At 53.7% G+C, this 25,883-nt stretch overlaps 1 protein-coding gene across 4 annotated transcripts; it reads left to right on the plus strand.

Moving 5' to 3' along the window:
- CAPNS1 (calpain small subunit 1) lies at positions 1 to 25,496 on the plus strand. 4 transcript variants are annotated; one of them, XM_078878898.1, is made up of 11 exons: positions 2 to 190; positions 8,408 to 8,444; positions 15,440 to 15,472; positions 17,259 to 17,336; positions 18,513 to 18,570; positions 18,975 to 19,039; positions 19,632 to 19,700; positions 21,757 to 21,835; positions 23,097 to 23,213; positions 24,606 to 24,664; positions 24,933 to 25,496. In XM_078878898.1, exons 1-11 carry the CDS (start codon positions 144 to 146, stop codon positions 24,957 to 24,959), a joined length of 669 nt encoding a protein of 222 aa, XP_078735024.1. In that variant the 5' UTR covers positions 2 to 143; the 3' UTR covers positions 24,960 to 25,496. The 4 variants fall into 4 exon arrangements, with proteins under 4 accessions (XP_078735027.1, XP_078735024.1, XP_078735026.1 ...); XM_078878897.1 differs by lacking the exon at positions 2 to 190 and adding an exon at positions 4,955 to 5,186; XM_078878901.1 differs by lacking the exon at positions 15,440 to 15,472 and having other exon boundaries at positions 1 to 190.
- Positions 25,497 to 25,883: the final 387 nt, after the last annotated feature.

The following is a 25,883-nucleotide window of genomic DNA, read 5'->3' on the forward strand; positions in this document are numbered from 1 at the left end:
TGGGTGTGTGTGGGTGTGTCTGCGTGGGACGGGTCTCATTCCCCTACCAGGCGTTCCCTGCCCTCACGAAACCTTTCATCACCATCACCACCGCCATCATCAGCAGCAGCAGCAGCGACATCGTCTCCAGCAGCAGCATCATCATGTTCATGATTAACAAGGTTGCGTCTGGCTTCTTTAACTATGTGGGGTAAGTGGTTGTCGTTGTGGTGTAGTGGATGACGCGACGATTGTAATTACAGTATTACTACGATGCATTGTGATGGTGATGATGAATGTGATAATACGATGTGATGATTTTGATTACATCATGTATGTTGAGTTTCTTTCGCACCGTACGTAGCCAAGCGTGCTAATCGGTGATGGTTATACATATTACAGTCCAGTGCGAACGTCACCTCACAGGTGCACCTAGCCTGGCACAAGTGCCAAGTACGTAGAAAACTGCGGTCGACGATGATAACGACGATGATGATGGTGGTGGTGGTGGTGGTTTACTTGAATGCGGCAAAACAGAAAGTTCAAATTACCATCAAATCATCGTCATGATCAGTCATCATCAACGTCGTCATCATCACACTATGGAACACAATTTTTGATCCTCGGTACTACGTGTTATTTTTTTAATTGTTTATGCCTAACAAGTATAGAAAATGGCTGTAATCCCCACAAACTTTGCTTTTGTGACCACGACTTTATGTGAACGAAAGACGCAAATGCACACCGCGTTTTCTCATTGAAAATAGGTAAATTTCAAAATATCACTGTCCTGGTCACAAAAGCAAAGTTTGTGGGGAATAATTGCCACTTCCTGTACTTTTGAGGCATAAGCAATTAGGAAATAACACTTTTACTGCCCAGGAACAAAAATAACATTTTTGTTACACAGTGTTATTATTAATGGAGTGGATTATTAACTTTGCTTTTGTGTCGCAGTGCTGAGTCTATGGGTAGTGTTGAGTCTATGGGCAGTGTTGAGTCTATGGGTAGTGTTGAGTCTATGGGTAGTGTTGAGTCTATGGGCAGTGTTGAGTCTATGGGTAGTGTTGAGTCTATGGGTAGTGTTGAGTCTATGGGTAGTGTTGAGTCTATGGGTAGTGTTGAGTCTATGGGCAGTGTTGAGTCTATGGGTAGTGTTGAGTCTATGGGCAGTGTTGAGTCTATGGGCAGTGTTGAGTCTATGGGTAGTGTTGAGTCTATGGGTAGTGTTGAGTCTATGGGCAGTGTTGAGTCTATGGGCTGTGTTGAGTCTATGGGCAGTGTTGAGTCTATGGGCAGTGTTGAGTCTATGGGCAGTGTTGAGTCTATGGGCAGTGTTGAGTCTATGGGTAGTGTTGAGTCTATGGGCAGTGTTGAGTCTATGGGTAGTGTTGAGTCTATGGGTAGTGTTGAGTCTATGGGCAGTGTTGAGTCTATGGGCAGTGTTGAGTCTATGGGCAGTGTTGAGTCTATGGGCAGTGTTGAGTCTATGGGTAGTGTTGAGTCTATGGGCAGTGTTGAGTCTATGGGCAGTGTTGAGTCTATGGGCAGTGTTGAGTCTATGGGTAGTGTTGAGTCTATGGGCAGTGTTGAGTCTATGGGCAGTGTTGAGTCTATGGGCAGTGTTGAGTCTATGGGCAGTGTTGAGTCTATGGGCAGTGTTGAGTCTATGGGCAGTGTTGAGTCTATGGGCAGTGTTGAGTCTATGGGTAGTGTTGAGTCTATGGGCAGAGTTGAGTCTATGGGCAGTGTTGAGTCTATGGGCAGTGTTGAGTCTATGGGCAGTGTTGAGTCTATGGGTAGTGTTGAGTCTATGGGCAGTGTTGAGTCTATGGGCAGTGTTGAGTCTATGGGCAGTGTTGAGTCTATGGGCAGTGTTGAGTCTATGGGCAGTGTTGAGTCTATGGGCAGTGTTGAGTCTATGGGTAGTGTTGAGTCTATGGGCAGAGTTGAGTCTATGGGCAGTGTTGAGTCTATGGGCAGTGTTGAGTCTATGGGCAGTGTTGAGTCTATGGGCAGTGTTGAGTCTATGGGCAGTGTTGAGTCTATGGGCAGTGTTGAGTCTATGGGCAGTGTTGAGTCTATGGGCAGTGTTGAGTCTATGGGCAGTGTTGAGTCTATGGGCAGTGTTGAGTCTATGGCTAGTGTGTATGTTACATTTTTTGTGTACCAACCGTGATAATCGAAGGTGGCGGGGGAGGGACAACAACAACAACAACAACAATTTACTCAGAATCTTCATCCTGGAGAAATCCGATGAGCTATGAAGCTCTTTTTAAAAACTATTTTAACAGCTGTCAAGTGACACGTCACTCGAGGCAGCATGGCAGGCAGAGTTCACAGAGCCGACACCAGCGACTCGCTAGACTTGAGAAACCGGTTTAGTCACAACCCCGTCTACGTATGTCTATGGGGTCTCTATGTCTATGGGGTCTCTATGGGGTCTCTATGTCTATGGGGTCTCTAAGTCTATGGGGTCTCTATGGGGTCTCTATGTCTATGGGGTCTCTATGGGGTGTCTATGTCTATGGGGTCTCTATGTCTATGGGGTCTCTATGTCTATGGGGTCTCTATGGGGTCTCTATGTCTATGTCTATGGGGTCTCTATGGGGTCTCTATGTCTATGGGGTCTCTATGTCTATGGGGTCTCTATGTCTATGGGGTCTCTATGGGGTCTCTATGTCTATGGGGTGTCCATGTCTATGGGGTCTCTATGGGGTGTCTATGTCTATGGGGTCTCTATGTCTATGGGGTCTCTATGTCTATGGGGTCTCTACGTCTATGGGATCTCCATGTCTATGGGGTCTCGATGTCTATGGGGTCTCTATGGGGTCTCTATGTCTATGGGGTGTCTATGTCTATGGGGTGTCTATGTCTATGGGGTCTCTATGTCTTTGGGGTCTCTATGTATATGGGGTGTCTATGTCTATGGGGTCTCTATGTCTATGGGGTCTCTATGTCTATGGGATCTCCATGTCTATGGGGTCTCTATGGGGTCTCTATGTCTATGGGGTTTATATTGTTCATTGGAGACCGGGCCGCGCTTGAGAGCCTGACGCCATCCCAGGCAGTGGCTGTCGCCGCAGTGATGAGTGTGGGGGACAGGGCGGGTGCCTTGCCCCTCCCCCCTCTCCCCTGGTGGCCAAAGCTACGAATCGGGACCCCCCCCCCCTCTTTACAATCACCATGGTGAGATTCCTGTTCAACAAACAGGTTGCGTTAAAAGAACAACAACAACAACAAACACCTATTTACAACGCGGTTTAAATTACGTTCACGAAAATGCTATCATTTTACATTCTACTTTTTTTAAATTGCATTTAATTTGGCTTCCGCAAATTGCGCAAATCACACACAGCCACACACAGCCACATACAGACAGACACGCACAGCCACACACACAGCCACACACACAGACAGAGACACACACATCCACACCCACACAGTCACACACACAGCCACGCACACACACAGCCACACACACACAGCCACACCCACACAGAGACACACACAGAGACACACACACAGCCACACACACAGACACACACACACAGCCACGCACACAGAGCCACACCCACACAGACACACACACAGATACACACAGCCACGCGCACACACAAAGGCTCTCATCACTGGGCATGAGTCATGGCAAGGGTGTGGTCTCGTTCCCTGTCACCTACACGAAGCTCCCCCCCCCCCGTGTCACCCAACACAGACTGTTGCTCCTTGCGAATTACAGGGGCCGGCACAGCGCACGATGGTGTGGGTGACCCAGCACCACGCCCGGCCGCCTTTGTCTCCCCAGTGCTGATGGTCACTGCACACTGCACCCGGGGGGTACCCGTCTGTGTGCGTGTTGAACTTCTTTCGCACCGTACGTAGCTCGTCGGATGTCCGGGGGAAGGACAGCAAACCGAGAACTAAAAGTTGCTCTAAAGAAATTAGTTTAAAATCTAAATGTTGATGGTTTCAATGTGCATCGCTCCCAGTGATTGCCTAATATCGTAAGGAAGAGCGTTTCAGACGGCCGCAGAAGCGCATCTGAAAGCGCGCGATGATGCAGTGACCGCCGTTGCTAGGGCTGAGTCGACCTAGGGGAAGCCCAGAGGACCGGTTTGGATATTCGCTGTAACTGTTCAAAATAAAATGTAAAAAATGTTTTTAAAAATTAATTTGACCAGGCAAGGCCCCGTCACAAAAGATAGCTCAACAAAGTGGTGGCTTATCACGTGGACATTTATAGAGTAGCTAACTAATCTAAAACGCGTGGTGTTGATTCTAAATGTGGAGGGGGAAAACCGGAGGACCCGGAGAAAAATCCACGCGATCACAGGGAGAGAGAGAGACACGCAAACTCCAAATATACAGCAGCATGCGTCGGGTCGGGATCGAACCCACGACCTCCTGTACACCAGGCGAGGTAGTTAACATCTCATAGCCACCCTGATGATGAGAGAGAGAGACACGCAAACTCCAAATATACAGCAGCAGGCGTCAGGGTCGGGATCGAACCCACGACCTCCTGTACACCAGGCGAGGGAGTTAACATCTCCTAGCCACCGTGATTATGATGAGAGAGAGAGACACGCAAACTCCAAATATACAGCAGCAGGCGTCAGGGTCGGGATCGAACCCACGACCTCCTGCACACCAGGCGAGGTAGTCAACATCTCCTAGCCACCGTCTGCTCCTGCAGCGCAGCACGGCGCGCTAACCAGTGCGCCACCGCTCCCCCAACACGCAACACAAACACGTGTACACACATCATGCGGTGACGAGTGAATGGGGGTAAGGGGGAGGGGGGGCGAGGGGGAGGGGTTAGGGGGTAAGGGGGAGGGATCGGAACCGTGGCCCCTCCCATCTCCCTCCCTGGCTCCCCCCCTCCCATCTCCCCCCCCTCCCATCTCCCCCCTGGCCCCTCCCATCTCCCCCCTGGCTCCGCCCCTGCTCCCCACTGACTCCTCCCCCCCGCCACTCCCAGTGTCAACCCACTACGGCCTCTTGCACCACCACGACCACCACCATCACCACGGCCACCACCATCACCACGGCCACCACCATCGCCACGACCACCACCACCGCCACGGCCACCACCATCACCACGACCACCAACTCTGTAGCTCGCTGACGCCTCGCGCTCTCTCCCCACTCTGAGCCACCATGTTCATGTTCAACCGTCTCGCGGGGGGCTTCCTCCAAGTGGTCGGGTAAGTGGGGAGGTGGTAGTGGGGGGGTGGTGGTGGGGGGGCAGCAGCGATGGAAGGGGGCCCGGGATGGGGTGGGGAGTGCAGTGGAAATAACTGCGCCACAGCAACCACCACTACCACCACCACTACTACCACCACCACTACCACCATCACCACTACTACCACCATCACCACTACTACCACCATCACCACTACTACCACCATTACCACTACTACTGCCATCACCACCACCACTACCACCACCATCACCACCACTACTACCACCACCACCACTAACACTACAACCACCACCATCATCACCACTACTACCACCACCACCACTAACACTACAACCACCACCATCATCACCACTACTACCACTACCACCACTACTACCACCACTCCCACCACCATCACCACCACTACCACCATCACACTACTACCACCACCATCACCACTACCACCACTACTACCACCACTACCACCACCATCACCACTACCATTACCACCACCACTACCACCACCATCACCACTACCACCACTACTACCACCACTACCACCACCATCACCACTACCATTACCACCACCACTACCATCACCACTACCACCACTACTACCACCACTACCATCACCACCACCATCACCAACAACCATCCTCGTCAGTGACGTCATCGTCATCACTGGTTATGATCATAATTATATAATCACCGTCATGATCATAATCACCGTTATGATCACTTATGATCACGATCACTGTTATGATCTTACTGTTATGATGATCATCTTACGTCATCGTCACTTATTTTAACTGCCAATCATCACTGATCAATTAGTATGATCATTGATGGTGGTGTGATCACGATCATCACTCATCTTCATAATCATTACTCAACAAAGGTGTTAACCTGGTAATTATAACTGTTTATCTCAAATCACTGTCATAATTACCTCCAACACTCATCAATCATCAGGCTGCTGTGTAAGTGATGGGGGGGGGGTGATCATTGGTCTTTCAGTACTTTATAGAGGCACGCAGCTTCTATCGAGGGATTATCTTGGCCACGTGGGGGGCAAGCCACTTGGAGGTTCAGAGGAGAACGTGGAGGATGACATCGTGGTTTATACCTGCCACGAATCGGAGGAGGTAGTTAGTGATGGGTGGGACCAATGTCGGATTATCCTCGTAGTACAAGTAGCTACTACACGTGTAGTAGCTGCACGTGTAGTAGCTGCACGTGTAGTAGCTGCACGTGTAGTAGCTGCACGTGTAGTAGCTACACGTGTAGTAGCTGCACGTGTAGTAGCTGCACGTGTAGTAGCTGCACGTGTAGTAGCTGCACGTGTAGTAGCTGCACGTGTAGTAGCTACACGTGTAGTAGCTACACGTGTAGTAGCTACACGTGTAGTAGCTACACGTGTAGTAGCTACACATGTAGTAGCTACACATGTAGTAGCTACACATGTAGTAGCTACGGGCCCCGCACTTTCAAGGGACCCGCGCTAAATGCTTTCAAGCTATCAATTCCGGTTCAGTGATTCTGCACTTGCTCTATTACTATAGTACTATACCGCCTTGAACTTTTACAAACGACCGGGTGTTTAAGGTTAGCGATTTCTCGTATTATCTGGCTGTATAGCAAATGAAAAAATACAATTACTTTACTATGCAAGTTAAAAATTTGTGTTTTAATATTGATGTTTTTTTTAATTTAGGTCCCCTTTATAACATGTGCTACAGGCCCCGCACTAGCTTAGTCCGGCACTGGGTGGGTCACGTGGTGGTGTGCATGGCGGAGGAGAGGGCCGCTTTACCAAGACGGGAATTGGAGTGACAGCCAAGGGGAGCGTGGTGGTGGTGGGTTGATGTTGCACGATGGGCTCCCGAGGGACAGGTTGGAGTCTGTGGCTACACTGACGCCTCCCGGCTGGAGGGAGTCGGTGACGCCGCTGGGTTCGGTCGCCAGTCGTGGCCGCACGGGGAAAAGTCACCTGGCCCAGCGGTCTTCATTGCAAGGCCACCCGGGGCCACCGGCGGCCCCTGGTGGCCTTCAGTGTGGCCCCCAGTGGCCTTTAGTGTGGCCCCTGGTGGCCTTCAGTGTGGCCCCTCGGCGGCCTTCAGTGTGGCCCCTGGTGGCCTTTAGTGTGGCCCCTGGTGGCCTTTAGTGCGGCCCCTGGTGGCCTTTAGTGCGGCCCCTGGCGGCCTTTAGTGCGGCCCCTGGCGGCCTTCAGTGCGGCCCCTGGTGGCCTTCAGTGTGGCCCCTCGGCGGCCTTCAGTGTGGCCCCTGGTGACCTTTCGTGTGGCCCTTGGTGCCCCATCATCTTCATCACTGTGCTGCTGTCACAAACTCCCAATGGTTTCATATGGTGTGGCAGCCCCTCAACACACCGACGATGCCTTATCGGCGAAAGTGGCACCCACACCCCACCAACCCCTCCCAACCCCCCCCCCCCCCCCTCTGAAAGTTCGTGAAGAACACCGCACTGAGCTAATCAGTCTGCTATTGTCAGATCCCGAGAATTCAACAACCCCTCCTCCCCCGGGATTGAATGGACGAGGCACTTGGGTTGAATGGACGGGACGACACTTGTGTTGAATGGACGAGATAGAGGGCTCTTCGCAGGGCACGTAGGAAGAAGAGGTGGTTGTGGTGGTGTTTAGTTCCGTGTTGAGGCCCATCCAGGTGACTTCACAAGTCCGCTGTGAAGCGTTCTGAGTGGGCCAAAAGTCGACGTGTTAAATGAACCAAATAGAACTGCGTGACAAGCGAATGGTACTGCGGGTGGTGCCATGGGGATGTTCTGACTGCGTGTTGGCAGCGATGTGGGCAATACACGAGGACCCTCGTTCACAGCAATGGCCCTTTTTTATATGAAGGAGGGCAATCATTGCCTGAAACGTCGCCATTTCCTTTCATTGACTAATGTTGTTGCGTGAGTCCGTGCACCACTGCTAACACAGCTGTAGCAGCAAGCGTCACCAAGTGATTTATTTTGGATATAATATGGATGGCCGTAACCTCGTATCGTAGTGGTAGTGCCTTACGCCGGTAATTAATTTCTACTCGCAAGCCAGCCCCCCCCCCCCCCCCACATGCGCGGGCAACGAATTCCTTGCACGTACGACGTTGAACTTTTTTCGCACCGTACGTATACAACCATGCTAATGGTCGCCCTGATCGCCCCGTGTCTCCCCCCCCCGCTTCCTACCCCCCCCCTCTCTCCTCTCCGCCGTGGTTTTGCAGGGAGATGGGAGGGAACATTGGGCAGGAGTTTTTCCAGGTGAGTTTCACCTGTGCATCGCGGTGGCCCCTCACCACTCACACTCACCACAACTTTACCACTCACTCTCACCACAGACTCACCACTCACTCTCACCACGACTTGTTGGGGGGGGGGGGGGGCGGGGGGGTTGAGTCTATGGGCAGTGTTGAGTCTATGGGCAGTGTTGAGTCTATGGGCAGTGTTGAGTCTATGGGCAGTGTTGAGTCTATGGGCAGTGTTGAGTCTATGGGCAGTGTTGAGTCTATGGGTAGTGTTGAGTCTATGGGCAGTGTTGAGTCTATGGGCAGTGTTGAGTCTATGGGTAGTGTTGAGTTTATGGGCAGTGTTGAGTCTATGGGTAGTGTTGAGTCTATGGGCAGTGTTGAGTCTGTGGGCAGTGTTGAGTCTATGGGTAGTGTTGAGTTTATGGGCAGTGTTGAGTCTATGGGCAGTGTTGAGTCTATGGGTAGTGTTGAGTCTGTGGGCAGTGTTGAGTCTATGGATAGTGTTGAGTCTGTGGGCAGTGTTGAGTCTATGGGTAGTGTTGAGTCTATGGGCAGTGTTGAGTCTGTGGGCAGTGTTGAGTCTATGGGTAGTGTTGAGTTTATGGGCAGTGTTGAGTCTATGGGTAGTGTTGAGTCTATGGGCAGTGTTGAGTCTGTGGGCAGTGTTGAGTCTATGGGTAGTGTTGAGTTTATGGGCAGTGTTGAGTCTATGGGCAGTGCTGAGTCTATGGGCAGTGTTGAGTCTATGGGTAGTGTTGAGTTTATGGGCAGTGTTGAGTCTATGGGCAGTGTTGAGTCTATGGGTAGTGTTGAGTCTATGGGTAGTGTTGAGTCTATGGGTAGTGTTGAGTCTATGGGCAGTGTTGAGTCTGTGGGCAGTGTTGAGTCTATGGGTAGTGTTGAGTTTATGGGCAGTGTTGAGTCTATGGACAGTGCTGAGTCTATGGGCAGTGTTGAGTCTATGGGTAGTGTTGAGTTTATGGGCAGTGTTGAGTCTATGGGCAGTGTTGAGTCTATGGGTAGTGTTGAGTCTATGGGTAGTGTTGAGTCTATGGGCAGTGTTGAGTCTGTGGGCAGTGTTGAGTCTATGGGTAGTGTTGAGTTTATGGGCAGTGTTGAGTCTATGGGCAGTGTTGAGTCTATGGGCAGTGTTGAGTCTATGGGCAGTGTTGAGTCTATTGGTAGTGTTGAGTCTATGGGCAGTGTTGAGTCTATGGGCAGTGCTGAGTCTATGGGTAGTGCTGAGTCTATGGGCAGTGTTGAGTCTATGCGCAGTGCTGAGTCTATGGGCAGTGTTGAGTCTATGGGTAGTGCTGAGTCTATGGGCAGTGTTGAGTCTATGGGTAGTGCTGAGTCTATGGGCAGTGCTGAGTCTATGGGTAGTGCTGAGTCTATGGGTAGTGTTAGTCTATGGGCAGTGTTGAGTCTATGGGTAGTGTTGAGTCTATGGGTAGTGTTGAGTCTATGGGTAGTGTTGAGTCTATGGGTAGTGTTGAGTCTATGGGCAGTGTTGAGTCTATGGGCAGTGCTGAGTCTATGAGTAGTGTTGAGTCTATGGGCAGTGCTGAGTCTATGGGTAATGTTGAGTCTATGGGCAGTGTTGAGTCTATGGGTAGTGTTGAGTCTATGGGCAGTGTTGAGTCTATGGGCAGTGCTGAGTTTATGGGCAGTGTTGAGTCTATGGGTAGTGTTGAGTCTATGGGTAGTGTTGAGTCTATGGGCAGTGTTGAGTCTATGGGCAGTGTTGAGTCTATGGGCAGTGCTGAGTCTATGGGTAGTGTTGAGTCTTTGGGCAGTGTTGAGTCTATGGGCAGTGTTGAGTCTGTGGGCAGTGCTGAGTCTTTGGGCAGTGTTGAGTCTATGGGCAGTGTTGAGTCTATGGGCAGTGTTGAGTCTATGGGCAGTGTTGAGTCTATGGGTAGTGTTGAGTCTATGGGCAGTGTTGAGTCTATGGGCAGTGTTGAGTCTATGGGCAGTGTTGAGTCTTTGGGCAGTGTTGAGTCTATGGGCAGTGTTGAGTCTATGGGCAGTGTTGAGTCTATGGGCAGTGTTGAGTCTATGGGTAGAGGCAGAGGGGGGAGGGGGGGAGAGGTGCAGAGGGGAGGGGCATGGGGGGGGGGCACAAGGCTAAGGGAGGTGAAGACGTCGGGGGGAGGGGTAGAGGGGGAGGGATGGACATAGGGGGAGGGAGGTGCAGAGTTGGGAGGGCAGGGGGGGAGGAAGGTGCAGAGTGGATATGGGGACAGAGGGGGGGGGGGCAGGGGGGGGCAGCAGCAGCTGGTGGGTGTCAGGGCGGTGGCTGCTGGACCAGCTCCAGCTGGTGTCACGTGACCGCCTGGCTCCACTGGTTTCCTGCCCCGCGGCTTCCACTTTGGTTCGAGTCCCAGAATCGTGGAATTTGGTTTCCGATGACGTGCGGGGCGGGGGGGGGATTCAAAGGGCGGTGCGGAGCGTGAGAGGGGTCCTGGGTATGTGTGTGTGTGCCGAACCGTTCCTGGGTCTCCCCTAGGTCGGCTCGGCCTCAAATGAGTCGTGAACATCGCCCCACCGGGGAGATATAGGCGGCCCGGGCGCCGTGCCGGCCTTCGTAGGGGCCCTTCGTCTCTGTGCACGTGAATGAGCGTGGTGGTGGATGTGCTGATTGGGTGCGCACGGCGTGGAACTTGACCCAACAATCTGCAAGGCTGTACACAGGGCACCTTTGTCTGTCTGTGCGTGGGTGTTGTGTTCCAGAGTTACACCGCAGATTATATTCACTGTGCTCTCTGCTGTGTACATGTGTAGACCTGTGTGTGTGTGTGTTCAATGCATGTCATCATGTGTACACATGTACACGTGTGTGTGCCGCTCACGGCCAACACCGGTGACGATTATCTGAACCTGTCCCGGGCCTCCCCTAGGTCGACTCAGCCTCAAATGAGTACCTGGTGCGGTGTGTAAACATTGTGCCACTAGGGAGACAAAGGCGGTCGGGCGTGGTGCTGACCACCCACCCCCTCGTGTACCGTTCCGGCCTTCATAGGTGCTTGCTAACAGCACTTGCCCCTACAGTCTGTTAAGGCTATATGGGGGATCTTTGTCTTTGTATATTAGGGGAGCGGTGGTGCAGCGGTTAGCACACTGCGCTACACTTCCTGCTCATTACCAATAACAGTGGTGAATATTTCAACCGGTTATGGGCCTCCCCGAGGTCGACTCAGCCTCAAAAGAGTACCTGGTGCGATGTACAAACATCGCCTCTGTAGGGAGACAAATGCGGCCGGGCGTGGTGCTGACCACCCACCCCCTCGTGTGCCGTGCCGGCCTATTAATTGGTGCTCGCTAACAGCGCACCAAAGACAAAGGTGCCCTGTACAGCCTTGCAGATTGTTGGGTCAAGTTCCACGCGTGCACACCCAATCAGCACATCCACCACGCTGATTCACGTGCACAAAGACAAAGGACCCCCCCCCCCCTCTGTGTGGCCCACCATAGCCTGCGGGGGCAAGTGCTGTTAGCGAGCGGCACCTGTGCAGGCCGGCACGGCGCACGTGGGCGGGGGCCTGCAACCACGCCCCGGGTCATGGGGGGGGGGGGGGGGTTTGACCATACTTCACCACGCCGGTCAGCGTGGGTTGGTGGAGCAGAGGCGTTGCAGCAGTGGATTTGGCTGCACTGCCCTCTTGCTGCCCACCACGTAGCCCCTCCTGAAGCCGAGAGCCACGCACACACCCTAAATCGCTCACGCACACACCCTCAATCGCTCACGCACACACCCTCAATCGCTCACGCACACACCCTCAATCACTCACGCACACACCCTCAATCACTCACAAACACACCCTCAATCACTCACGCACACACCCTCAATCGCTCACGCACACACCCTCAATCGCTCACGCACACACCCTCAATCACTCACGCACACACCCTCAATCACTCACGCACACACCCTCAATCACTCACGCACACACCCTCAATCGCTCACGCACACACCCTCAATCGCTCACGCACACACCCTCAATCGCTCACGCACACACCCTCAATCGCTCACGCACACACCCTCAATCACTCACGCACACACCCTCAATCGCTCACGCACACACCCTCAATCGCTCACGCACACACCCTCAATCGCTCACGCACACACCCTCAATCACTCACGCACACACCCTCAATCACTCACGCACACACCCTCAATCACTCACGCACACACCCTCAATCGCTCACGCACACACCCTCAATCGCTCACGCACACACCCTCAATCGCTCACGCACACACCCTCAATCGCTCACGCACACACCCTCAATCGCTCACGCACACACCCTCAATCGCTCACGCACACACCCTCAATCGCTCACGCACACACCCTCAATCGCTCACGCACACACCCTCAATCGCTCACGCACACACCCTCAATCGCTCACGCACACACCCTCAATCGCTCACGCACACACCCTCAATCGCTCACGCACACCCCCTCAATCGCTCACGCACACACCCTCAATCGCTCACGCACACCCCCTCAATCGCTCACGCACACCCCCTCAATCGCTCACGCACACACCCTCAATCGCTCACGCACACCCCCTCAATCACTCACGCACACACCCTCAATCACTCACGCACACACCCTCAATCGCTCACGCACACACCCTCAATCGCTCACGCACACACCCTCAATCACTCACGCACACACCCTCAATCGCTCACGCACACCCCCTCAATCGCTCACGCACACACCCTCAATCGCTCACGCACACACCCTCAATCGCTCACGCACACACCCTCAATCGCTCACGCACACACCCTCAATCGCTCACGCACACACCCTCAATCGCTCACGCACACACCCTCAATCGCTCACGCACACACCCTCAATCGCTCACGCACACACCCTCAATCGCTCACGCACACACCCTCAATCGCTCACGCACACACCCTCAATCGCTCACGCACACACCCTCAATCGCTCACGCACACACCCTCAATCGCTCACGCACACACCCTCAATCGCTCACGCACACACCCTCAATCGCTCACGCACACACCCTCAATCGCTCACGCACACACCCTCAATCGCTCACGCACACACCCTCAATCGCTCACGCACACACCCTCAATCGCTCACGCACACACCCTCAATCACTCACGCACACACCCTCAATCACTCACGCACACACCCTCAATCGCTCACGCACACACCCTCAATCGCTCACGCACACACCCTCAATCGCTCACGCACACACCCTCAATCGCTCACGCACACACCCTCAATCGCTCACGCACACACCCTCAATCGCTCACGCACACCCTCAATCACTCACGCACACACCCTCAATCGCTCACGCACACACCCTCAATCGCTCACGCACACACCCTCAATCGCTCACGCACACACCCTCAATCGCTCACGCACACCCCCGCACGCTCGCCGCGGCACGCGTGAACACGTACTCGGACACACACGTTCACGCGCAAGCGCACACATTCATAGCTTCATTCCAGGTGTCTGGCAAACCGTCCGATGACGCTTGCTGCAACCGCCAGCGAAACGTCCCCCCCCCCCCCAGCAACCGCTGCCCGTCACCGACCGCCGGTCGCGTTTGTTCACCGCGTGGCAACTCTGGTAACCCCCTTCCCCGTTCCGGGGCTCCCTGCAAGTTGTTGGGGTGGGGTGGGGGTCGTCCCCTTCACCTCTGAAGCTCGGAGCGCGCGAGCGGCTTGGCCTTAGATTTTATTTAGAGAGACGCGGCAGCGCTGCTGTTCCCCAAGACGTTGTTGCTCGCCGCAGTGAACCGTAGCGACTCGGCCACACCCGACTGTAGCCGGCGCCAGGCCGTGCCACACGCCGTCCCGCACGGCCTTGTGGGAGCCTCGGTACCGATAAAAGTTATTTTCATACTCTTTGGTTCTTTCGGTAAAGTCACGTAGGGATAAAATAAAAACACAAGCGTCCATCATCAGGTGGCAAACGCTTGTGTTGCACCCAAGACGTCGTGATTTATTTTATTTTATACCTACGTGACTTCACACGCCGTCCCGCACGGCCTTGTGGGAGCCTCGGTACCGATAAAAGTTATTTTTATTTGAACATTTCCCTCCGATCCCGTTCCCCATGACGTACACAACGTACGTCATGCGGCACGGGAGATGGTTAATTGGCTGTGTCGGGTGGCGGAGGGTGCACGAACCGGCATTTTACTCAACGCGGCGATCCGACCCCAGAAATCGATTACGAAACAAATTGATCGTCGGCGTTTCTTGCGGAGCAGATGCAAGCTTCCGCACAGATGGGTAGATTACCGATCGCAGGGTAACCCGCGTAAAAACCGCGTGTGGAAGAATCGGTATTTTAGGTTTTTTCCCCCACTCACGTCCGTCGCAAGCCTGTGCAGCAAGTCTCCTCGTACAATCTCGGAAGCTAAGCAGGTTGGAGCCTGGTGCAACGCTTGGAACGGCGACTGCATTGCGCAACCGGTTGTTATCGGCTGCCGTGGGGACGGGTTGTGCGGCAACGTTCCCTGGTGGCGGTGGCGGCGATGATGATGATGATGGCAGTGATGATGATGATGATGGCTCTCATTCCTCCCAGGGAGATCTGTCCTGTGGGTGTCTGCATGCCCTGGGTCTCGGCCTGCTCTGATCTTTTGCCGAATGTTGCTGCTTGGTGTCTTACGGGAGTGCTGTTTTCTGTGTCTCTGTCTCTCTCTTTGTCTTCCTTTCACCAACATATCCCCCCTTACTGCTCCTACGTCTGCCCTCGTCTTGCCAATGTCTCCTGTCTTTCCCTGTCTTCCTGTCTCCCCATGTCATCCTCTCCCTGTGTCTCCTCCCGGCACCTTCCCTCCCTCTCCCCGCGTCTCCCCGCGTCTCCCCGCGTCTCCCCTCTCCCCGCGTCTCCCCTCGTCTCCCCGTGTCTCCCCGCATCACCCTGCGTCTCCCCTCTCCTGCTGTCTGCCCTCTCCTCCCGTCTCCCCCCGCGTCTCCCCTTTCCCCTCTGCTCTACTGCCATCTCTGGTGAGCAGATGATGGCAGACGCCACCGCTCAAGACTCGTGGGTGGGTGACCCCTCCCATCGCGTCTCCCGGCTTCCTCCTCGCTCTCCCCTCTGCTCTCCCCAGCGCGCTCGCGTGGGCAAGGGGCAATTGAAGGGGGCTCCGCAGTAGTTCTGCGATGTCACCTTCCACGGGCTGCTTCCGGATGGAAATGTCTTCATCTTGTTGATGCGACATGCAGAGAGACCGCAACTGGAGTATGCTCTTGTGTCTGTGTGTGTGTCTGTGTGTGTGTCTGTGTGTCTGTGTGTGTGTGTGTGTCTGTGTGTCTGTGTGTGTGTGTGTGTCTGTGTGTCTGTGTGTGTGTCTGTGTGTGTGTCTGTGTGTCTGTGTGTGTGTCTGTGTGTGTGTCTGTGTGTGTGTCTGTGTGTGTGTCTGTGTGTCTGTGTGTGTGTGTGTGTGTCTGTGTGTCTGTGTGTGTGTGTGTGTGTGTCTGTGTGTGTGTCTGTGTGTGTGTCTGTGTGTCTGTGTGTGTGTGTGTGTGTGTCTGTGTGTCTGTGTGTGTGTGTGTGTCTGTGTGTCTGTGTGTGTGTCTGTGTGTGTGTCTGTGTGTCTGTGTGTGTGTCTGTGTGTGTGTCTGTGTGTGTGTCTGTGTGTGTGTCTGTGTGTCTGTGTGTGTGTGTGTGTGTGTGTCTGTGTGTCTGTGTGTGTGTGTGTGTGTGTCTGTGTGTGTGTCTGTGTGTGTGTCTGTGTGTCTGTGTGTGTGTGTGTGTGTGTCTGTGTGTGTGTCTGTGTGTCTGTGTGTGTGTCTGTGTGTGTCTGTGTGTGTCTGTGTGTGTGTCTGTGTGTGCGTGTGTGTGTGTGTGTGTCTGTGTGTGTCTGTGTGTGTGTCTGTGTGTGTGTGTGTGTGTGTGTGTGTGTGTGTGTGTGTGTGTGTGTCTGTGTGTGTCTGTGTGTGTGTCTGTGTGTGTGTCTGTGTGTGTGTGTGTCTGTGTGTGTCTGTGTGTGTCTGTGTGTGTGTCTGTGTGTGCGTGTGTGTGTGTCTGTGTGTGTCTGTGTGTGTGTCTGTGTGTGTGTGTGTCTGTGTGTGTGTGTGTGTCTGTGTGTGTGTGTGTGTCTGTGTGTGTGTGTGTGTCTGTGTGTCTGTGTGTGTGTGTGTGTCTGTGTGTCTGTGTGTGTCTGTGTGTGTGTGTGTGTGTCTGTGTGTGTGTGTGTGTCTGTGTGTCTGTGTGTGTGTGTGTGTCTGTGTGTGTGTGTGTGTCTGTGTGTGTGTGTGTGTCTGTGTGTGTCTGTGTGTGTGTTTGTGTCTGTGTCTGTGTGTGTGTCTGTGTCTGTGTGTGTGTCTGTGTGTCTGTGTGTGTGTGTGTGTCTGTGTGTGTGTGTGTGTCTGTGTGTGTGTCTGTGTGTCTGTGTGTGTGTGTGTGTGTCTGTGTGTGTGTCTGTGTGTGTGTGTGTCTGTGTGTGTCTGTGTGTGTGTTTGTGTGTGCGTGTGTGTCTGTGTGTGTGTCTGTGTGTGTGTCTGTGTGTGTGTGTCTGTGTGTGTGTGTGTCTGTGTGTGTCTGTGTGTGTGTCTGTGTCTGTGTGTGTCTGTGTGTGTCTGTGTGTGTCTGTGTGTGCGTGTGTGTCTGTGTGTGTGTCTGTGTGTGTGTGTCTGTGTGTGTGTCTGTGTGTCTGTGCGTCTTTGAGGAGCGGTAGTGTAGAGGTTAGCGGCACGCTGCGCTATTAAACCGGCGACCCGAGTTCGATTCCCGCTCGTGGCCCCCAGCTCCCGTGACGGGTGTCTTTGTGTATTTGTGTGTTTGTGTATTCGTGTGTTTGTGTCTTTATGTTTTTATGTTTTGCCTCGCAGCCTCCCAAGGTGCAGGCGCACCTACAGAGCGATGAGGACACCCAGTTCCGTCGCGTGTTCAACCAGCTCGCCGGGGAGGTGCAGTACACACACAGTACACACACAGTGTACACACAGTACACACACATTCACACAGTACACACACAGTACACACACAGTACACACAGTACACACAGTGCACACACAGTGTACACACAGTACACACACAGTACACACGGTGTACACACGGTGTACACACGGTGTACACACAGTACACATACGGTGTACACACAGTACACACACGGTGTACACACGGTGTACACACAGTGCACACACAGTACACACACGGTGTACACACAGTACACACACATTCACACAGTACACACACAGTACACACACAGTACACACAGTACACACAGTGCACACACAGTGTACACACAGTACACACAGTACACACACGGTGTACACACAGTGAACGCACACAGTACACACAGTACCCATAGTTCATACAGAGTACACGCACCCTACTACACACGCTACACAGAGTACACACAGTACACAGTGCACACGCAGTAGACACACAGAGTTGTAATGGGAATGCCGTGGTTCCGGTTATCGGGATGTTGTTGATATTGGTGGGAATGCCGTGATTCCGGTTATCGGGATGTTATTGCTGATGGCGGGAGTGCGATGGTTCCGGTTATCGGGATGTTGTTGTTATTGGTGGGAATTACGTGGTTCCGGTTATCGGGACATTGTTGATATTGGTGGGAATGACGTGGTTTCGGTTATCGGGATGTTGTTGATATTGGTGGGAATGACGTGGTTCCGGTTATCGGGATGTTGTTGAAATTGGTGGGAATGACGTGGTTCCGGTTATCGGGACATTGTTGATATTGGTGGGAATGACGTGGTTCCGGTTATCGGGATGTTGTTGATATTGGTGGGAATGACGTGGTTCCGGTTATCGGGATGTTGTTGATATTGGTGGGAATGACGTGGTTCCGGTTATCGGGACATTGTTGATATTGGTGGGAATGACGTGGTTTCGGTTATCGGGATGTTGTTGATATTGGTGGGAATGACGTGGTTCCGGTTATCGGGATGTTGTTGAAATTGGTGGGAATGACGTGGTTCCGGTTATCGGGATGTTGTTGATATTGGTGGGAATGACGTGGTTTCGGTTATCGGGATGTTATTGCTGATGGCGGGAGTGCGATGGTTCCGGTTATCGGGATCGTGTTTCCTGATGGCGGAACGGCCGTGGTTCCCTAGGACATGGAGATCAGCCCTGTGGAGCTGCAGGGAGTCCTGAACAAGGTGGTCACCAAACGTGAGTGACCGCACACACAGAGCCCCTGCGTGTAGACGTGCACGTGGCAACGGTAAATGTGTGTAGCTGTGTGTGTTCGGTAGTGGGGGAGCGGTGGTGCAGCGGTCAGCGCTACGCCGCGCTACGAACCCGGCGACCCGAGTTCGATTCCCGCTCGCGGCCAACATCGGCAGTGACGATTATCTGAACCGGTCCTGGGCCTCCCCTAGGTCGACTCGGCCTCAAACGAGCACCTGGTACGGCGTGTAAACGTCGTCACTGGGGAGACAAAGGCGGCCGGGCGTGGTGCTGGGCACTCGCTCCTTGCTGTGCCGTGTCGGCCTTCATAGGTGCTCGCTGACAGCACTTGCCCTGTGTGGTGAAGGATATGCGGGGGACCTTTGTCTTTGTGTGTTCATGTTCAGACCGCGACCTCAAGACGGACGGGTTCAGCGTGGAGTCGTGTCGCAGCATGGTGGCGCTCATGGACGTATCCTGGCGCAGCGGGGACACAACACAACAACACAACAACACGGCACAACAACACAACACAATGACAACAACACAACAACACGACAACACGACACGATGACACAACACAACATGATACAACACGACATCACAATACAACACAACACGTGACGCGAAACAACAACACGACGCAACAACACGTGACAATACAGGACATGACAACGCAGAAACACGAACACATGAACACACGTACACACGTACACACGACCACACCAATACACGTACACACCAACACGTATACACGAACACGCGAACACACGTACACGTGAACACACGTACACATGTGTACACATGTACATACGTACACACGAACACACGACCACACCAATACACGTACACACCAACACACGAACACACGTACACACGTGTACACACGTACACATGTGTACACACGTACACACGTACACATGTGTACACACGTACACATGTGTACACACGTACACATGTGTACACGCGAACACACGAACCGTGGCCCTCGGCAGGGGCGTCTCCCTCTGCGTGTCCCCGACACGGCGGTCGTGAAGCCGATGACCCTTGACCTTCGAGCGCAGTCGGACGGCACGGGGAAGCTGGGATACGAGGAGTTCAAGATCCTGTGGAACAAGGTCAAGTCCTGGCAGGTGAGGCCGTGAGAGTGAGTGTGTGAGTGTGTGTGAGAGTGAGCGTGGTGTGTGAGAGTGAGCGTGATGTGTGTGTGTGTGTGAGAGTGTGTGTGTGTGAGAGTGAGCGTGATGTGTGTGTGTGTGTGTGAGTGTGTGTGAGTGCGTGTGCGTGCGAGTGTGTGAGAGTGTGTGCGTGTGTGCTGTGTGTGTGTGAGAGTGTGTGGGAGTGTGTGTGTGGGAGTGTGTGCGTGTGTGCTGTGTGTGTGTGTGAGAGTGTGTGCGAGTGTGTGCTGTGTGTGTGTGTGAGAGTAAGCGTGATGTGTGCGAGTGTGTGTGTGCTGTGTGTGTGTGTGAGCGTGTGTGTGAGAGTGAGCTAGTGTGTGAGAGTGAGCGTGTGTGTGAGTGTGAGCATGATGTGTGTGAGTGAGTGTGTGAGTGAGTGTGCGTGTGAGTGTGTGAGCGTGTGTGTGTGAGAGTGAGTGTGATGTGTGTGTGTGTGTGGGGAGCGGTAGTGCAGCGGTTAGTGCGCTGCGCTACGAACCCGGCCGCCCGAGTTCTTGCCACACAAGGCCGATGTCAGGGAAATATTACAACCCGGTCCTGGGCCTCCTCTAGGTCGACTCAGCCTTAAACGGGTATCCGGTGCGGCGTGTGTCCGGCTTTTTGAGCAGACGCACGGAGTTAACATCTCATAGCCACCTTGATGATGATGAGAGAGACACACAAACTCCAAATATACAGCAGCAGGCATTGTCAGGCTCTGGATCGAACCCACGACCTCCTGCACACCAGGCGAGGTAGTTAACATCTCATAGCCACCGTGTTGATGATGATGAGAGAGACACACAAACTCCAAATATACAGCAGCAGGCATTGTCAGGCTCTGGATCGAACCCACGACCTCCTGCACACCAGGCGAGGTAGTTAACATCTCATAGCCACCGTGTTGATGATGATGAGAGAGACACACAAACTCCAAATATACAGCAGCAGGCATTGTCAGGCTCTGGATCGAACCCACGACCTCCTGCACACCTGGCGAGGTAGTTAACATCTCATAGCCACCGTGATGATGATGATGATGAGAGAGACACACAAACTCTAAATATACAGCAGCAGGCGTCAGGGTCGGGATTGAACCCACGACCTCCTGCACACCAGGCGAGGTAGTTAACATCTCATAGCCACCGTGATGATGATGATGATGAGAGAGACACACAAACTCTAAATATACAGCAGCAGGCGTCAGGGTCGGGATTGAACCCACGACCTCCTGCACACCAGGCGAGGTAGTTAACATCTCCTAGGCAGCGTGGCGCCCATGCCGATGAGTCTCCGGTGGTTTGGGTGGGGCCAAGCGTGGGGCCAAGCGTGGGGAAAGGGCTCGGAATCTCAACCGGCTCAGCCGGCCACTCACGCCCGGCAAGGCGCGGCACCGCCTCGGGGAAGAGCGAGAGAATGTGTGCGTGTGTGTGTGACTGTGTGTGTGTGTGAATGTGTGTGCGTGTGTGTGTGTGTGACTGTGTGTATGTGAATGTGCGTGTGAGCGTGTGAGTGTGTGAATGTGCGTGAATGTGTGTGTGTGACTGTGTGTGTGTGTGAATGTGTGTATCTGACTGTGTGTATCTGACTGTGTGTGTGAACGTGTGTGTGAATGTGTGTGTGAATGTGTGTGTGTGTTTGTGTGTGAATTTGTGTGTGTGTGAACGTGTGTGTGAATGTGTGTGTGAATGTGTGTGTGAATGTGTGTGTGTGAATGTGTGAATGTGTGTGTGAATGTGCGTGTGTGTTTATACATACCCGTTCGGGAGCGGTGGTGCAGTGGTTATTGCACTGCACTACTCACTGCCCACACCAGTGACGATTATCTTAACCGATCCTGGGCCTCCCCTAGGTCGACTCAGCCTCAAACGAGTACCTGGTGCGCTGTGTAAACATCGCCACTGGGGAGACAAAGGCGGCCGGGCGTGGTGCTGGCCACCGACCCCCTCGTGTGCCGTTCCGGCCTTCATAGTTGCTACTCGCTAACAGCACTTGCCCCTACAGTCTGTACGGTGAATCTTTGTCTTTGTAGAACATCTACAAGCAGTACGATGCAGATCGCAGTGGCTCAATGTCCTCCTCTGAGCTGGGACCAGCACTGGAAAGTGCAGGTAACCACACACACCTACACAGGTAACCACATACACAGCAGCAGCTACACAGGTAACCACACACACAGCTACACAGGTAACCCACACACCTACACAGGTTACCACACACACCTACACAGGTTACCACACACACCTACAAGGTAACCACACACAGGTAACCACACACACAGGTAACCACACACACCTACACAGGTAACCACACACACAGCAGCAGCTACAGAGGTAACCACACACACACACAGGTAACCACACACACCTACACAGGTAACCGCACACGCACACACACGAACACACGCACACGCACGTACGCACACACAGACACACACATGCACGCACACACAAGACACGCACACACACACGCACGCACACACAGACACACACATGCACGCACGCACACACAGACACACACATGCACGCACACACACGCACAGACACGCACACAGACACACACACAGCCACACACACAGCCAACCGTGATGTCCGACGCGGCCGTCGTGTTCCTCAGGCTTCAAGCTGAACGAGCAGCTGCTGCGCGTCGTCACGCTGTGACTGTGTGTGACTGTGTGACTGTGTGTGACTGTGTGTGTGTGACTGTGTGTGTGTGACTGTGTGTGACTGTGTGTGTGTGACTGTGTGTGACTGTGTGTGTGTGACTGTGTGTGTGTGACTGTGTGTGACTGTGTGTGTGACTGTGTGTGACTGTGTATGTGTGTGACTGTGACTGTGTGTGTGTGTGACTGTGTGTGTGACTGTGAGTGACTGTGTGTGTGACTGTGTGACTGTGTGTGTGTGTGACTGTGTGACTGTGTGTGTGTGTGACTGTGTGTGACTGTGTGTGTGTGTGACTGTTCCCCAGGCTTCAAGTTGAACGAGCAGCTGCTATGCGTCGTCACGCTGTGACTGTGTGTATGACTGTGTGACTGTGTGTGACTGTGTGTGTGACTGTGTGTGTGTGTGACTGTGTGTGTGTATGACTGTGTGACTGTGTGTGACTGTGTGTGTGACTGTGTGTGTGTGTGACTGTGTGTATGTGTGACTGTGTGTGACTGTGTGTGTGTGTGACTGTGTGACTGTGTGTGACTGTGTGTGACTGTGTGTGACTGTGTGTGTGTGTGACTGTGTGTGACTGTGTGACTGTGTGTGACTGTGTGTGACTGTGTGTGTGTGTGACTGTGTGTATGTGTGACTGTGTGTGACTGTGTTTGTGTGTGACTGTGTGTGACTGTGTGTGTGTGTGTGACTGTGTGTGACTGTTCCCCAGGCTTCAAGCTGAACGAGCAGCTGCTGCGCGTCGTCACGCTCCGCTACGCGGACGACGACGGCACCGTCGACTTCGACAACTTCATCTGCTGCCTCGTGCGCCTGGAGGGCATGTTCCGTACGTACGCGCACAGACACGGAAGGAGCCGACCCCCTCTCTTCCCACGTTGTAAGCCTCGACACACTGTTGTTGGGGCGAGGGCCGATAACGGGCGCACGTGAAGGCTGGCACGTGAAGGCCGGCACGTACATGTGTGTGTGCACGAAGACCTTGCGTACGGTTGGCTACATACGGTGCGAAAGAAGTTTAACATACAGATTATACATACTGTACTTCCCGTAGACTAACACTGCCCATAGACTCAACACTGCCCATAGACTCAACACTGCCCATAGACTCAACACTGCCCCATAGACTCAACACTGCCCATAGACTCAACACTGCCCATAGACTAACACTGCCCCATAGACTCGACACTGCCCATAGACTCGACACTGCCCATAGACTCAACACTGCCCAGACTCAACACTGCCCATAGACTCAACACTGCCCATCGACTCAACACTGCCCATAGACTCAACACTGCCCAGACTCAACACTGCCCATAGACTCGACACTGCCCATAGACTCAACACTGCCCATCGACTCAACACTGCCCATAGACTCAACACTGCCCAGACTCAACACTGCCCATAGACTCGACACTGCCCATAGACTCAACACTGCCCAGACTCAACACTGCCCATAGACTCGACACTGCCCATAGACTCAACACTGCCCATAGACTCAACACTGCCCATCGACTCAACACTGCCCATCGACTCAACACTGCCCATAGACTCAACTCTACCCATAGACTCAACACTACCCATAGACTCAACACTGCCCACAGACTCAACACTGCCCACAGACTCAACACTGCCCACAGACTCAACACTGCCCACAGACTCAACACTGCCCATAGACTCAACACTACCCATAGACTCAACTCTACCCATAGACTCAACACTGCCCATAGACTCAACACTGCCCATCGACTCAACACTGCCCATAGACTCAACACTGCCCAGACTCAACACTGCCCATAGACTCGACACTGCCCATAGACTCAACACTGCCCATCGACTCAACACTGCCCATAGACTCAACACTGCCCAGACTCAACACTGCCCATAGACTCGACACTGCCCATAGACTCAACACTGCCCAGACTCAACACTGCCCATAGACTCGACACTGCCCATAGACTCAACACTGCCCATAGACTCAACACTGCCCATCGACTCAACACTGCCCATCGACTCAACACTGCCCATAGACTCAACTCTACCCATAGACTCAACACTGCCCATAGACTCAACACTGCCCACAGACTCAACACTGCCCCATAGCATGCATGCTGTGACGTCACCACGGCGCTTCACCCGGTCCGGGTGCATCAGACAAACTCGCGGACCCTGGCTCTCCCCCCCCCACCTCCCCCACCGTGGCCGCGTGTTTGTGCCGCAGGCGCCTTCCAAGCCTACAACCGGGACGGGGACGGCACCATCAAGCTGAACGTGCTCGAGGTGAGACGAGAGGCGAGCGCCGGACAAACGCACACACACACACACGCACGCACACACACACACTCACACATACGCACGCACACACACATACGCACGCACACGCACGCACACACGCACGCAGAGCGAGCGAACAAGCGGTGTTGTTGTGGTTTGGTCGTCGGGAGTGGATGCGTTCACCCCTTTAAGTCGCCTGTCGTATCGCCCTCCCCACCCCGCCCCGCCCCGCCCTGCCCCACCCCGCCGCACCCCGCCCCGCCCCGCCCCACAGTGGCTGCAGCTGACCATGTACGCCTGATCGGCGGGCCTCGTCGGCCAGCGGAGGACGAAAAGGGGGGCAGCAACATGGCCGCCAGGGTCATGGCCGCCAGGGTGATGGCCGCGCTCAGCCGTGGTGCCTGCTCCGTGCTGGGGGTGTTGGGTTGAGGGACGATGTGTTTTGGGGTGTGCGTGGGGGGTGGGTGTGTGTGTGTGTGGGTATGTTAAGCGTGGAATGATTCTCACCGGCTCAATCGATTCCGGTACGTGCGGAAACGTACTTCGAATTATTAATTTACAGCTCCAGTTGTCAATCCACTGCTGGGTGAAGGCCTCCCTGCGTCGTGTCGGTCACGGGGGGGGGGGATGGTTTGACCATACTTCACCTTGCTGGTGAGGGCGGGGCCCGGCGGGACTAGTTCGGATATCACTCGTCCTCCGATGCTGTCCGTGGCTTCGAGTCGAATCAAATGAGAATTGTGTCTCACAGGCCGTCGTACCAAAACAAGCAACGAGGAAGCCAGGAGTTAGACGACACAAACGAGAAGAGTGAGAGAAAAAATTTTCAATTCCTGAATTGAAAATTATTTGAGGCCGAGTCGTCCTAGGGGAGGCCCAGAAGCGGTGTGCAAGCGAATCGTGACAATCCGTGGCGTGGTGGGTGCGGGAGTGGAAAGCTCGACAATCGGTTTTCTGGACGTGTCGCCAGATGGCGGCAGCAACAAATGAGCGACGAGTTCCAAAGAAAAGCTGCTGGGGACCTCTTCCCCTTCGCCACCCTGTTAATCTTTCTCAATCACCCGTTCAACGTGTAGGTTCTTAGAGGCTCACCTCCCCAGGAGGGCGTGCGTGTGTGCGCGTACGTGTGTGTGCGTACGTGTGTGCGCGTGCGTACGTGTGTGCGCGTGCGTACGTGTGTGCGCGTACGTGCGTGTGTGTGCATGTGTGTGTGCATGTGTGCGTG

Source organism: Lampetra fluviatilis, chromosome 52 (assembly GCF_964198595.1).
Source record: "Lampetra fluviatilis chromosome 52, kcLamFluv1.1, whole genome shotgun sequence".
In the NCBI taxonomy this organism is placed as follows: domain Eukaryota; kingdom Metazoa; phylum Chordata; class Hyperoartia; order Petromyzontiformes; family Petromyzontidae; genus Lampetra; species Lampetra fluviatilis.